The sequence below is a fragment of the Triticum aestivum genome, chromosome 5A (assembly GCF_018294505.1).
Source record: "Triticum aestivum cultivar Chinese Spring chromosome 5A, IWGSC CS RefSeq v2.1, whole genome shotgun sequence".
Classification (NCBI taxonomy): Eukaryota; Viridiplantae; Streptophyta; class Magnoliopsida; order Poales; family Poaceae; genus Triticum; species Triticum aestivum.
Window position 1 is genome coordinate 70,461,905 of NC_057806.1, and position 12,802 is coordinate 70,474,706.

The window sequence follows — 12,802 nt, forward strand, 5'->3', positions numbered from 1 at the left end:
GAAACCCTGAGTTGATATCTCATTAAGAAGATGGCCTTTAGTTAGTAGGAGCAGCCTAGATGTACAACCAACTCACTAACCAAACCCTGAAGCAGCAAAAAAATACTCCCTCCATTTCAAAATATAGTGCTCCTGCATTTTTCGAGGTTCAACTTTGACCATAAATTTAACCAACGAGATCAACTGCGGCGGAAGAAAAAATTATATAATTGAAAACTTCTTTCGAATACGAATTCACTGATATAATTTTTGCTCCCGCTACAATCGGTCTTGATAGTTAAATTTACGGTCAAAGTTGAAGCACGACCACTATATTGTGGAATGGAGGGAGTAGTTAGTTATATATCGGCCGTCCTCCCAACGAATTGCAGGGAGAATCTGCCTCTCGGCCTCACTTCCGATTCCAATCCAAAGAAAATAAAAAAACCCTCCGGAGAAGATTTCGATGCATCACAAAGTAGGAGTATAGTACTCCCACCTGACCTGCCGACCTGGTCGTGGTCGGTGCTCCATCCTGTCGCCACGTGTACTGTCCCCATCAAACGCGTAGACAAAAGAAGCCCCTCCTTCAGTGGCGCCGCGCCATGTGTCCTCCACTCCGCCCGGCCACGGCATTGTTATAAATCGACAGCTTTCCCCTCCCCCGGAACAACAACAACAACATCCAAAATCCAAACCCAAGCCAAGAACACACGCTGTTCTGAATCTGTCCATCAGTCTCCGCTTCCACTGATTCGTCCAGCCGAGAAGAAGAAGAGCTGCAGAAGATGAGCAAGCTCTGGACCATCCTCACCCACCTCCACACCCTCGCAGGGTATGTTATGTGCAGCAGATTGATGAATTTGTTTTCCCTTCGGTTCTTGTTTGTGCAGTTCTTGCTGAGCTCAACTGACCATTTCATGCTCTTCTCTGCTGCTGCTGCAGGCCTGGCGTGATGCTCCTGTACCCGCTGTACGCGTCGGTGCAGGCGATGGAGAGCCCGTCGAAGCTGGACGACGAGCAGTGGCTGGCCTACTGGATCCTCTACTCCTTCGTCACGCTCGTCGAGATGGTCCTCGAGTCCCTCATCTACTGGTAATTAACCAGCAAGAAAATCAACCAAGCTCATGGCCGCTTTTCTTGATTTCTGCCATGGTTTTGATGTTAACCGTGGTGGCTTATTCTTCTTCTCACTCTCAGGATACCGATCTGGTACGAGCTGAAGCTGCTGTTCCTGGCGTGGCTGGCGCTGCCCAACTTCAGGGGAGCGGCCTTCATCTACGACAGGTTCGTCAGGGAGCAGCTCAGGAAGCACGGCCTCACCAACCACCCCGGCAGCGGCATCAGCAGCAGCAAGAAGGAGAACGGCGGCAAGTCGTCCTCGCCGTCGACGTCCCCCAAGGAGAAGGAGAACGCCAAGAGCAGGTTCCTCTCCTTCGGCGCTCCCAAGAAAGACCACTGAAGTAGATTGGGGCAGTAACCAGAGATCCCTGCGGCTAGCTTCTTGGCTTGTGGTGTTTTTCTGGTTTGTTTGAGATTTTAGCTTGTGGTCTTGGGAGTATTACATGTCTTGTCCAAAAAAGTTGTACTAGCACTCCATAGATGAGGCCCTCGGTTGCAGGCTAGCTAGATGGTGGCTTGTGGTGTTGTAGTATTATTACATATATCTGTCCAGAAAAATGTACCGAGATTGGAGCAGTAACCAGAGATTTCATCTCATCTCATCCCTCCGGCTAAGCTAGCTTGTGGTGTTCATTTCTGAGATTTAGCTAGCTGATTTGATGTGAAGCTTACACATTGGATGGATCAAGTTGAACTTTTCATAAGACGACACATGTAAGGCCAGTAGGCCACTACCTCTGTACACTAATATACGGCATTTTTGCAGTACCGCAAAAACGTTATTTAAGAGGGAATAGTTGATTAGCTAAGAAAATATTTAGACCCAAAATAAACGATATACCGTCAATTCTTGGTGTAGAGGCAGTCAACTTCGTCACCGAAGTACACTCTGAGATGCTTTAGGAAATTACACTAAAATGGCCAAATCCAGAACCGAAGTACACTCCGAGATGCTTAAGGAAATTGCACTAAAAATGGCCAAATCCAGAACCGAAGTACACTCCGAAATGCCCAGAAAATTACATTAAAAATGGCCAATTCTAGATTCAGTTGCACTGATAAAGCTGATTTCAAATAGCTGTTTGTTTCCAGACTCTAGATTCGACTTTGCCAGCTGATTTCAAATAGCTGGTTGTTTTCAGATTTCAGATTCGGCTTTACTGGGCAAAGTTGAATCTCGTCCCATACCAGAATCCAAACAAATACGACCTTAGACTTCCACTTGGACATACACCTTCAAACCATCTGCGTCCATCCGGACCGTGGATGTTATTAGCGCCGAACTGCAGGGTGGTTCTGACACATTTTTTTTCACAAACCGAAAATAAGCATGAGGACTTTGCAGGAGTCCAGACCGATGATATGTCCGTTTCTCACAGCCCTGACCCACTCAAATCCTATCCCTTGCCCGCACGCGCTAGACTGTCAGTGCTCGCATTCATGCTCGGCCAGAGCGGACGCGAGCGCTCACTGTCGCTAGCATTGAAGCGGTGTGACAACCGAGAGAGCACTGCCCACGCCACTTTCTGATGTAGGCGACTGCTACGCGTTCAAACGACACGACTGCCGCCCGTCCGTCCGTCTGCCGCCCACGGTAATGACACGCGGTTGTCGAGGCGTCTACTCTGGCGCCACCCGTCCATCCCTTTGTCGCCCACCATTGCTATATAAATTGCTGCCCGGCCATAACCGCAGTCATCTACCTTCGATCCCTCTTCGCACCACTCCCATCATGGATTCCTCCCCCGCCAAAGCTCTATGGGACGACTGATGCTGGACCAAAATAAGGAGATGGCCGCCATTGCTGCCGGTTGGTCGACTAATAGGCAGCCGGAGGACGACGACGTCCCAATGGAGGATGCGGCCGACGATGAGTCGGCGCCACCCACCTTGTTCATGCCACCCTCCTCCTCCGTGCCATCCTCGCCAGTGCATTGCATCATGACCATCGACGAGGCACGTGCCAATTACATGGACATGGTGTGGGAGGAGCAGTTCCGGGAGGCGTAGGCCGACACCGCCTACAACCACCAACTCTTTCCGGAGCACCTACAGGCGAAGGAGAAGCTCGCCGCCGGCAGGGCGATCGCGCTGGATGCGGACGTGGCGGAGCAGGAGGCGCTGCTCGAGTCCTACCGCTCCTCCTGCGAGATCTGCCTCGCCCGCTGGCAGTACCGCCAGTGGGCGGCGGAGGTGGCGGTCGCCTACAAGGAGTGCGATGGACCTGGTGTTCGGCGAGAATGATGACGAGGACGACATCACCGGCTCCGCCGAGGTCGTGCCCCTCCATGACGACCACATAGCTGGCACGTCCGTGGGCGCCGCCGATAACGAGGAAGAGTAGTGCACGGTAGGTCGCCGCCGCTCTTGTCCCAGGAAGGCCACTGCTCCTCCCCTCCCGTCGACGCCAAGCTTGGTGGCATGAGCATCGGTGGCCAATTAGTCGCTTGGCGGCGACGTGGAGGCGGACAATTTCAGCTCCCGGGGCTCCGGAGGCGAAGGCGGAGCTGGAGTGCAGAGGCAGAGCTGAAAAAGGCGAAGTTTCAGTTCTCGGGGCTCATGGCCAGACACGAGGAACGGCGCCGACAATCATATATTAGGTTAATTAACTATACCTCCAGAGTTGGACATGTAATGAAATCCATCATGTTTATATGAAATCCGGCTGTGTTTGAACGAATTTCGTCCGATTAGTTTGAATTGATGTCAAAATATATGCGACTACAGTTGGATGGCGGCCTCCTGCATTCGTGTCCACGGACTGGTCCGCCTGTGCGCGAACGGATACAGGAGAAAATTTGTGGGTTGCTGTTGGAGATTCCCTAAGAGCATCTCCAACCTTGACTCCCGAATCAGGCTATCCGTCCAGTGAGGACCAGTCTGTGCAAGAGCTGGCCATCCAAACTGAACCATAAATGCACCGTCACATTTTGAATGGAATTTAACAAAAATAAACAAATTTGATGTAAATTTAAACAAATAGAATGAATTTCATTCAAACTTGAATAATTTTTACATGAAGCCCAATGATATTTCGCAGGGTGAACTAAAAGAACCTAAACTGCCACATACTTGATGGCGACCTCATATGCCATGCCAGGCTACCCGTGCTTGATCGGCATAATAACTATACATATTAGGCAACTATTGTTGTAAATGCTCTAACAAAGTTTATGTTCCCTGCAAAGAAAAAAAAAAGCAAAGTTTGTGTACTGGTCCGTTCCTTATGCGAATTGATGTAACTAAACTAAACTTGTAGAACAAGATTCTATACTAGAAGTGCAATTACCTCTTGATCAGTTAAGCAAAAACCTCGACTTTATTTCTAAATTTATAAAGGTTCAAAAGTGGCAGTATGGTTTTTGCCAGTTCATCTGCTATATAATTACAATGCTCATACTTTTACAACCAAAGCCCCAAAAATAGAAGCTTGAGTGGTCTGGTAGACCATCACAAGTTTCGCAAACTACACAAAAAATTGCAAGAAACGTGACCGACGCTACAAAAGCCTGCGGTACATGTTAACTCAGATACATACATACTTCAGAAACCCTATAAAATAGTCAAAAAAATAAGCATAGATACATCAAACAGAATACAGTGTGACCATAAATACAGGTATGCTATATACTCGTCTATGCACAAAAGGAGCCCGTGGGGATCAGCCAGCTATCTTTTGCTGGTTGATGGCATGTAAGCTTCATCAGCTTCCTGGGGCCTGTGCCCTTGACTGAAGCATCGCTGACATGGCTCGTAACCTATCCGTGACCTCAGTGAATGAGGGGCGGATATCGGGATTGGCCGACCAACATTGCTCCATCAGTATTCGCCATTCGGGGTCACAGGTTTCAGGTACTGGAGGCCGGAGAGAGTTGTTGACGATACCCCCTTCTCACAATTAAAGTATGCAAAGTTACTTTGAGGATTCAATGCTGACTGACTATTAGATGATATGGGGGCACGAATTGACAAAGGATTCTGTGCTTCGACAATTAGTCAATACTGAATCGTAATAAAAACAAGACATGGTTATAAGTATTACCTATGATAGCGCCGCAATGCATATTTGCGTATGGTTCCTCACCGGTCAAGATTTCCCATAATGCTATCCCGAAAGAGAACACGTCCACCTACATGTGTCAATAGATACATATCAGGCAAATGATGGTTGCACATGCAAATGATGATGTGGAGTCTGATGAAAGGTGTTACCTTCTCAGACACTTTGCTGCTGCTACCGTTCAACAGCTCCGGTGCCATCCACGGAAGGGTGCCCCGTACACCACCAGAAACCAAAGTGTTGCGCTTAATTCTCGATAATCCAAAGTCTCCAACCTGAGAATAGTTACACATTACTAATGGAAAGGTCCATGACATCAGAACTAAAGGGAAGACAAGGCTGCTGCTATCTGATAACACACCCCAGCACCTCACGTGGATCTAAAACTACCTTGCAGATTGGCCTCTGAGGATCTCTCAAATTAACAAGTAAATTGTCGCATTTCAAATCAAAATGGACTATGCTTTTCGAGTGCAGATATTCCATCCCAAATGCAGCATCCATTGCAATGATGAGCTTTTTCCGAAGATCAAGCGATCTGCTGAGATCTAGTAAATAGTGACATAACAACAACATTGTGCAGAGTGGAAAACACCGAACAGAAACATACAAAACTCACCTATCCTTCCTTAGAAGAACATTCCTTAGTGAACCATTCACCATAAATTCTGCCACAGTTGCTAATGTTCCTCCAGTTCCATCAGGAACCACACCATAGAAAGCAACAACATTTGGATGATGCAGCTTTGAAAGAATTTGCGCCTCCCTCCAAAAGTCTTTGGTCTGTACAAAAATGCAAGTTGGCATTTATATCTAATGAAGATAATATGAATGTCTTCTATCAACCATGTTTCAATTTCAAAATTTCGATTACTAGTCAGGCTGCTTAAACATGCAGCAACAAGGAAAGCAATCATGCTTCACATGCACAAACCCTACTTTTATAACCAACAAGATTGTGTTAGGTACTACTACCTCTGACCCAAAATGTAGGTCTTTTATAGAGTTGGGCACAAGAATTAAGGATCTGATAAAATGAAAATGCTGCCGTTCATCTATTTCTGCGTATTTTTCTTATTTCCTCCAAATAGAGTTACAAAGCCAATTCTTGATGAAATTAACGAGGGGCTGAATAGGAACAGCATAAGCAGAAGTGCAGTATAGAAAGACCTAAATTTTGGACAAAATTGAAAGGCTAAAAGGGCCTACATTTTGGATTTGTGGTAGGTTGGTTGTTGCTGAATTTCCTAAATGACTAGAAAGGAGTAATGGATATACGATTACTCACAAGTTTCTCTTGTTCAGATGATCTCCCAGCGAAACAGCTTTTCTTGATACGTTTGATAGCAACATCACTTCCTCGCCATTTTCCATGGTAAACAGTTCCAAACGTGCCAGATCCCAGTTCACGTAGCTCCTCGAGGTCAGCATTTCTTATGATCTGACCATACAAAAGTCAGAACAATCCAATGCTGTTATGACTTGCTTATTATAGACAAATCCACTATGGAGATGTTCTTTTATGAAACAAATAGACATCTTAGCTGGAAGAAAACTATAATTACTAAACAAATTTAGAGTGCTAGAACTGCACCTGCAAGCCATACATGCTGGCTTCAAGTTCGGCAATCTCAGCATCACTAATGGTGCCATCTGCAGCTGCTTTATTACCATGGTCCTAACATTTGGAATGAAAAACACAATATGCTCAACCATTCTTTAGGCATGAATAGCATGCTAAATATATAGGATAGGTTATACCTCATTAGCTAACTCTGGCCCATCGCTCTTAGCATCATCATCCTTCTCCGATGAATTAATTGCATGGTGCTGTTCTTCAGCTGCTATTTCAACCTGAGGAATTGGTCTGGATGACGGAATGCTTGAAGGCATATTATCAGTCACATCCTCAACTATAACATGTGCCTCCATTTGAAAATCATTATGCATTCTGCCCCTCAGATTCATGTCCTCATTATTGATGGTTGCACGATCAAATCCAATTACTCCTACATCACTGCAGATGATATTGTGCTGATTAAAAACAGGAACATCTCTCTGTGAAAGACCATCCTTGAAGGTGCCATTGTTAAACATGTTTCCGGTCAGATCAGCATTACTTAGTCCAATAGGCGAAGAGGTAGCCAAACCAGAGCTGTGCACCAAAAACTGGTCGTAATTTTCATTTTGATACACAGGGGATGCTCCATTTGCTACTGATCTTTGTGGCGCAAAAGCTTCAAAAGGGTCAATAGGCAACAGTATATGGGGTCCAGGAGCAACTTTATCATTACCATGCACACAGCCAGCTGTTCCATAATCTGTAGAGACACGCCCTGAGTTCATTTTCTCTACATGAGATCCACGATCTGAATTCGCTGTTTGAGATCCATTAGGGAATCCATGAAGAAAGCGTGAATGAGAATTATCAGTAGCATGCATTGACGTCAAACCTGAGCTTTCTAGAGCATCCAACTCACCTGAGGACAACCTTGCACACGGTGTCTGGTGCAAAGTGAACCTCGTGTCAACAAAAGTGCACTGGGGAGCAACACTTGGACCGGCACTGTTCTCCGGATGATAAATCTTCCTCTGTTGAACAACAGGACCACTATCATGACCTGTTTGCACCATATTACTAGACAAACTGTCTTGTTGGTAATATACAGCTGCCTCAAAACTGGCTCCACCAGGAACTCCTTGATCATACCGCTGGTCAGTATGACTAGAAACAAGGTAATTAGGTTCATCCACACGAGCAATCTGAGGTGGCTTAGCACATAGAAGATCTGGCCTAGTCCCGCTTATTGTTCTCTCCAGTGCATTAGCTTGACACATTGTCTGGGAAAATGAAGGGGGTATGTAGGAATCAAAAGTTAAAGACAAATTGGATGCAGGTTGTTCAGTGCGATCATTTAGTAAAGGATCAGAGAAGGCATGCGGCATGCCATGAATTTGACCAGTGTATTCATGCATACCAGATAGCCAACTAGCAGCCTCCGGATGCACGCACACCTTTTCAGAATAGAAGGGCATTTCCATCGGAGTAGACTTATCATAGCTTGTATGTGAACTCACGTAACTCTCGTTTCGAGGTATACCCAAATCTTTTGCCTGCCTTTGAATTTGAATATTGTGCATGGTTGATCCAGTTCCAACACCTGTGTCTGCATCGCTTTGAGTCTTATCTTGATGGTCTGGAAGCATGGTTTTCAAATGTGATCCATTGATAACTTCATATTTGTGTTCATGTTCTTGATGCGTTGTTAGTTTGTCTGCAGACATCCGCAGCCTAGACTGATTCAAAGACATCCTCTGTCGATTTAAGCCCGGGGAGGAAGTTGCTGCTGACTCAGCCACCATTTGTTGTGAGTATGGAGCAAGAAAAAACTGAGAGGAAGACTCGTTTAAGGCTGTTCCAGCCAAAGCTTTACCTCCACTTTCTATATCTGTTTGACATGCAGTTGAGTCTCTGCAGGGGAGTAGGGAACTATCCAACTGTTGGCTCAACTGGCTCACCAAATTGTTGCCGCTGGTGCTCTGCTTCAGTTGTGAGAGATTGTTCACAGCAACAACAAAATGATATTCTGGCTCACTTTCTAAACTTCTTGCACTTAACGATGTCTCCTCACAATCATTTGGGGAGACAAGAAACATCCGAAGTCTCGGTGAGCCATTGGCCTTTTCAAGACTGTAGTATTCTTCCATCATATTCTGAAGATCCTCTTCACATGAAAGAGAAATCAGAGCATCAAGGTCCTCATCAGGAAGCTGATACTTGATGGTATGAGGCTGGTTGTACAGCGAGAGGGTTTTATGCACAAGCTCCTTCCATGAGAAGTTTCTGGGTATCGATATGAGACGTGTTTCCCCACCTACATATCTGAGCACCCCGTCACTAGGCCTAGGGAGGATTTTCCCACCAAAGCTACACATGAACTTGACTTTTCCAGCATGTGGGCTTTCGCAGGGAGAAGACATATCTTGTAGACTGTCACTTGAATACTCAGCTGGTTTGAGTCCATTCTCAGAGCGTATGGTCCTCGTGCGCACCAAATTTGCCGGATCCATATCACATTTCAGAGGCAAACCTGCAGTAAGGTTCCCAGAGTCAAACCTGCCAAGACCAAGAATCGTGGTGAGATCCTGATAGACCACATTCAAGTTCTTGTGGTTGGGACCAACTTGGCTGTTCATCTGAAGCAAGACAAAGCAATGGTGGTTGCGCTGTAAGCTCCTCCTCCTCCTTCAACAGCGGAGGACTGGAGCTAATTGCTATATCTTGAAATGCCGAACTATTCATTCATCTCTTCTCTTTAAGACAAAGGCAGTGGTTTCCCCTAACGTAGACCGACCCTGGCTCCGCTCCTTCTCGAGCAAAGCGTAGCTGCCATGAATAAGAAAACAGGGTGAACATCTGTGATCTCTCTACCATCCCCCCAACAAAACAGACAAGAGAAGTCGAAATGAACTGCAAAAAATAAAAAATCGCTGTGTGCAATGTTCATAGGCGGTCGGTATTTTGGGCCGAAGAAGAACTAGTAATCAAATTAGCTCAGCTGGATTCGATAGCTGACAGCCACAAAAAAAAATCTCGAAAAGATCCTCCCAATAACAGAACAGAACAGGACGCCTCAGCGATGTGTACCACTCCTACAGTACGAAAATCAAATCAAGCTAGGGCTCCTCACCGAGGGTTCAATCAGCGCGGGACCGCCTCCCCGCCGAGCGAGCGCGCCGGCGGCCGAGCAAGTGGGGCCCGCCCCGCCTCGCCTCGCCGGCGGTGAGGTCGGCACGGCAAATGGGACGGGGGCGCCGGCGCCGATCTCGCCGACGGGGCGGGCCCAAGCGCATTAGCGGGTTGGCGCCGCGCGGGGGGAGGATCAAATCGCCTGGGAATTTGGTGGTGGGAGGGAGGAAAGGAAAGGGTGGGGAGAGAGAGTGGAACGCGGCAGCGAACGAAACGGAAGGAACGCCAAATAGGACACGGGGAAGGGGACGGAAAGCGGGTTCGTTCCCGGTTGCGCCCGATGCGGGGCGTGCTGTGGTCGGTTGGATGGATTTGCCGGCGGGGCCAGGTAATGTGATGTGTCTGTCTAGGTCGGCCGGCCAGCAGGGTTGCTGTTGGTTGGATCCCTGGCTGACTTCGCACATTATGTGCAACGAGGACGTGCGTTCGAAGGAACTGCCGCCAAAACAAGGGTGTGCCCAAGGAGAGGTGAGAGAAGTAAAGAAGAAGCGTTTGCCTTCTCTTTAGGTTAAGAAATGCGTCCATCGTCAAAGATGAAGACTGCCGACCCTTGGCCAAAACCGACAGGAACGTTGTCCTTTTCCTTTAGATTAGAAAGAAGAATATAACTATGTATGAACCCTTAGAATTACGGTGATGTTATTTGGCAAACGTCAGCTGTAAGGGGATGGAAAGCGAACACCTTTTTCCTGACAGTTTTAGTTGCTTCGCGAGATCAAACGGTGGCAGTTTTAAACGAAAATGCTTTCTTGTGAAACCGTCATATTGTTCTGAAGAAGTTGTCATCCCCTCACAGCTAAAATTGTCAACGAAATCGTTCGAAATGCCACTCCTGCACAGCGAATGTTTGCCAGCTAAGAGGGTCCTAGATTACACGTCGGATACTCCTCAGTGACCACTAGCCTCATCCCATCAGTCATCAACGGCGTTGATATCACTCGAGGAACCGGCCGGGATCTGGGTGACGTCCAGGGGCGAAGCTACGTATAGCTACCCGGTGTCACTGGCACCGGGTGCAATTTGCATGCACTTATTAGCTTAGTGTGTAGGCCATTCAATTGTTTGATATGTAGGCATCTGTTCTTCTATATGGACACCGGGTAATTTTAAGTCTGGATCCGCCCCTGGTGACGTCCCAAGAAAAGATGAGGCATTGAATCGCTGTGGAGAAGGGACAATCCTTGCATAGATGGGTTGCACTTTTCGAGGTCTCGTGCATATGCGGCAAAAAGATCATGTGGCCAACATCGCGCAGACAACCAAGAGAATAATTTGCACTTTGGCTCTAGGTTGGCCTTCCAGATCTTGGACGTAGCAACTTTGGGGAATGAGCCCTAGAATCGGGCCTGGTATGCCGAGTTGGAGGAGTATACCCCGGAGGAAGTCCAGATCTAGGAGATGGAGTCGGGGGTACTGGGGTCAAGGACTGGTATTTTAAAACTTGATATTCTCGGGGTTTTTTTCTACTATTGTCATCGGTTCAATTTGCCTACTAATCACTAATAATTGCACAAATGTGAAAATCTCCCTATCTTAATGATTTTTTTGCAGATACAAACCTAATCTGTAGAAAATAAGGCCATATTTGGGAAGTACTTGAAGAGAGGATCAAATCCATAAAAAGAAGTTCGACAGAGGCGTCTCTGAAAGACAGGACAAAATGTGATACGAGCATGCATGCTCGTACAAATAATCATACCACCCGGAATCGACTCCAGAAAGTCAAATCAAGCAACATGCCGCTCTAAATCCTATTCCAGACGTCTACGCTATGTAAAGAAGAGGAAGGACTCTGGGTCGACCTCTTTGACTCTTCATCAACTCAATCACCCTGCGTGAGACATGGTGAAAGCCCGAAGAAAGAGCAACAAAACTAAAGAGAGCGTTAACACATTGGACTTAAAATCCAAATTGTGCTAGCCGACAAAGGAAAAACATAATTTAACAAAGAAATATTAGTTCTGGCTGGTTGGTAAAAGGACTCTAAATCCTTTGGACAAAAGGACTAGAAATCCATTGAGTGCTAGTGGTTCCATTCCACAACGGAACAATGAATGAATGAAAGCCATGACCATGCCTCCAGTAGGACGATCGAGGAACCGGTCTTGGTGCTCCTGGTTCATGGAATCTTGACTGCATTGGGGAGACTAGATATTATTCTTCTGTAAGTCCATCCAATGAATATAGATTGAGGAGAAAACTAAAGAGAAAGATGGACAATACATTGACAATATCTGAATCAAATAAGAAAAAAAAACTAGTCTCATCAATCCCGATTGTGTGGGTATGAAGTAGAAAAATTCGTTCTGCGTTGCCATAGCCGTCATCTCCAAGCAATAGCCACCATCTCCATCTCCCACTAGATCTAAAAATTCCATCACAATCGATCATATTGTAAGAAGGTTAATTATTTACACTTATAAGAGAAAATAAAACTGATCACGATGGGCACAAACTTAGAAACGGAGTATGAAACAATCCATACTTTTATGGTTTGAGAGTTCCACCTCTACTTGCTACAGGGAAAGAGATGTCATTTGACGCATAGGATAGGCATTTTTTCATTCAGTCTAGGCTAATGTTTTTCCTTTGAAATATGGAGGATTAACTCCTATCCTACATAGGAATAGGAATACATTCCTTTTTTTCTTTGAAATGTGAAAAATTGATTCATATCCTACATAGGAATAGGAATCCATTCCTACAAACCAGAAGGTCCCAAAAGAATTTTTCCTACAAAGTTCCTAGCCTTTAGAATTCCTATGAACCAAAGGAGGCCTAATTTTCCTTAGGGTCAGATGGTGGTCTTCCTTCTTCTCATCTGCAGGCTTTTGGTCATTCTTCCAGTTGCATGCAATGGCCATGCCCGATCGAGAATGACACACACATCT

The 12,802-nt window shown here is 46.2% G+C and overlaps 2 protein-coding genes across 5 annotated transcripts; one reads left to right on the plus strand and one right to left on the minus strand.

Annotated features, from left to right (window-relative positions):
* The first annotated feature begins 586 nt into the window (after window positions 1–586).
* On the plus strand, window positions 587–1,703 carry LOC123106601 (HVA22-like protein e). Its single transcript, XM_044528707.1, has 3 exons — window positions 587–814; window positions 925–1,074; window positions 1,180–1,703. Exons 1-3 carry the CDS (start codon window positions 768–770, stop codon window positions 1,439–1,441), a joined length of 459 nt encoding a protein of 152 aa, XP_044384642.1. The 5' UTR covers window positions 587–767; the 3' UTR covers window positions 1,442–1,703.
* Window positions 1,704–4,401: 2,698 nt separating this feature from the next.
* Window positions 4,402–10,177, minus strand: LOC123102354 (uncharacterized). Of its 4 annotated transcripts, none has more exons than XM_044523668.1 (9): window positions 9,853–10,174; window positions 6,923–9,548; window positions 6,756–6,839; window positions 6,450–6,602; window positions 5,781–5,944; window positions 5,552–5,702; window positions 5,314–5,436; window positions 5,144–5,231; window positions 4,402–4,989 (listed from the first exon to the last, which is right to left on the minus strand). In XM_044523668.1, exons 2-9 carry the CDS (start codon window positions 9,356–9,358, stop codon window positions 4,805–4,807), a joined length of 3,384 nt encoding a protein of 1,127 aa, XP_044379603.1. In that variant the 5' UTR covers window positions 9,359–9,548; window positions 9,853–10,174; the 3' UTR covers window positions 4,402–4,804. The 4 variants fall into 4 exon arrangements, 3 of the variants coding, with proteins under 3 accessions (XP_044379603.1, XP_044379604.1, XP_044379605.1); XM_044523669.1 differs by having other exon boundaries at window positions 5,552–5,699; window positions 9,853–10,167; XR_006448924.1 differs by lacking the exon at window positions 5,552–5,702 and having other exon boundaries at window positions 9,853–10,177.
* Window positions 10,178–12,802: the final 2,625 nt, after the last annotated feature.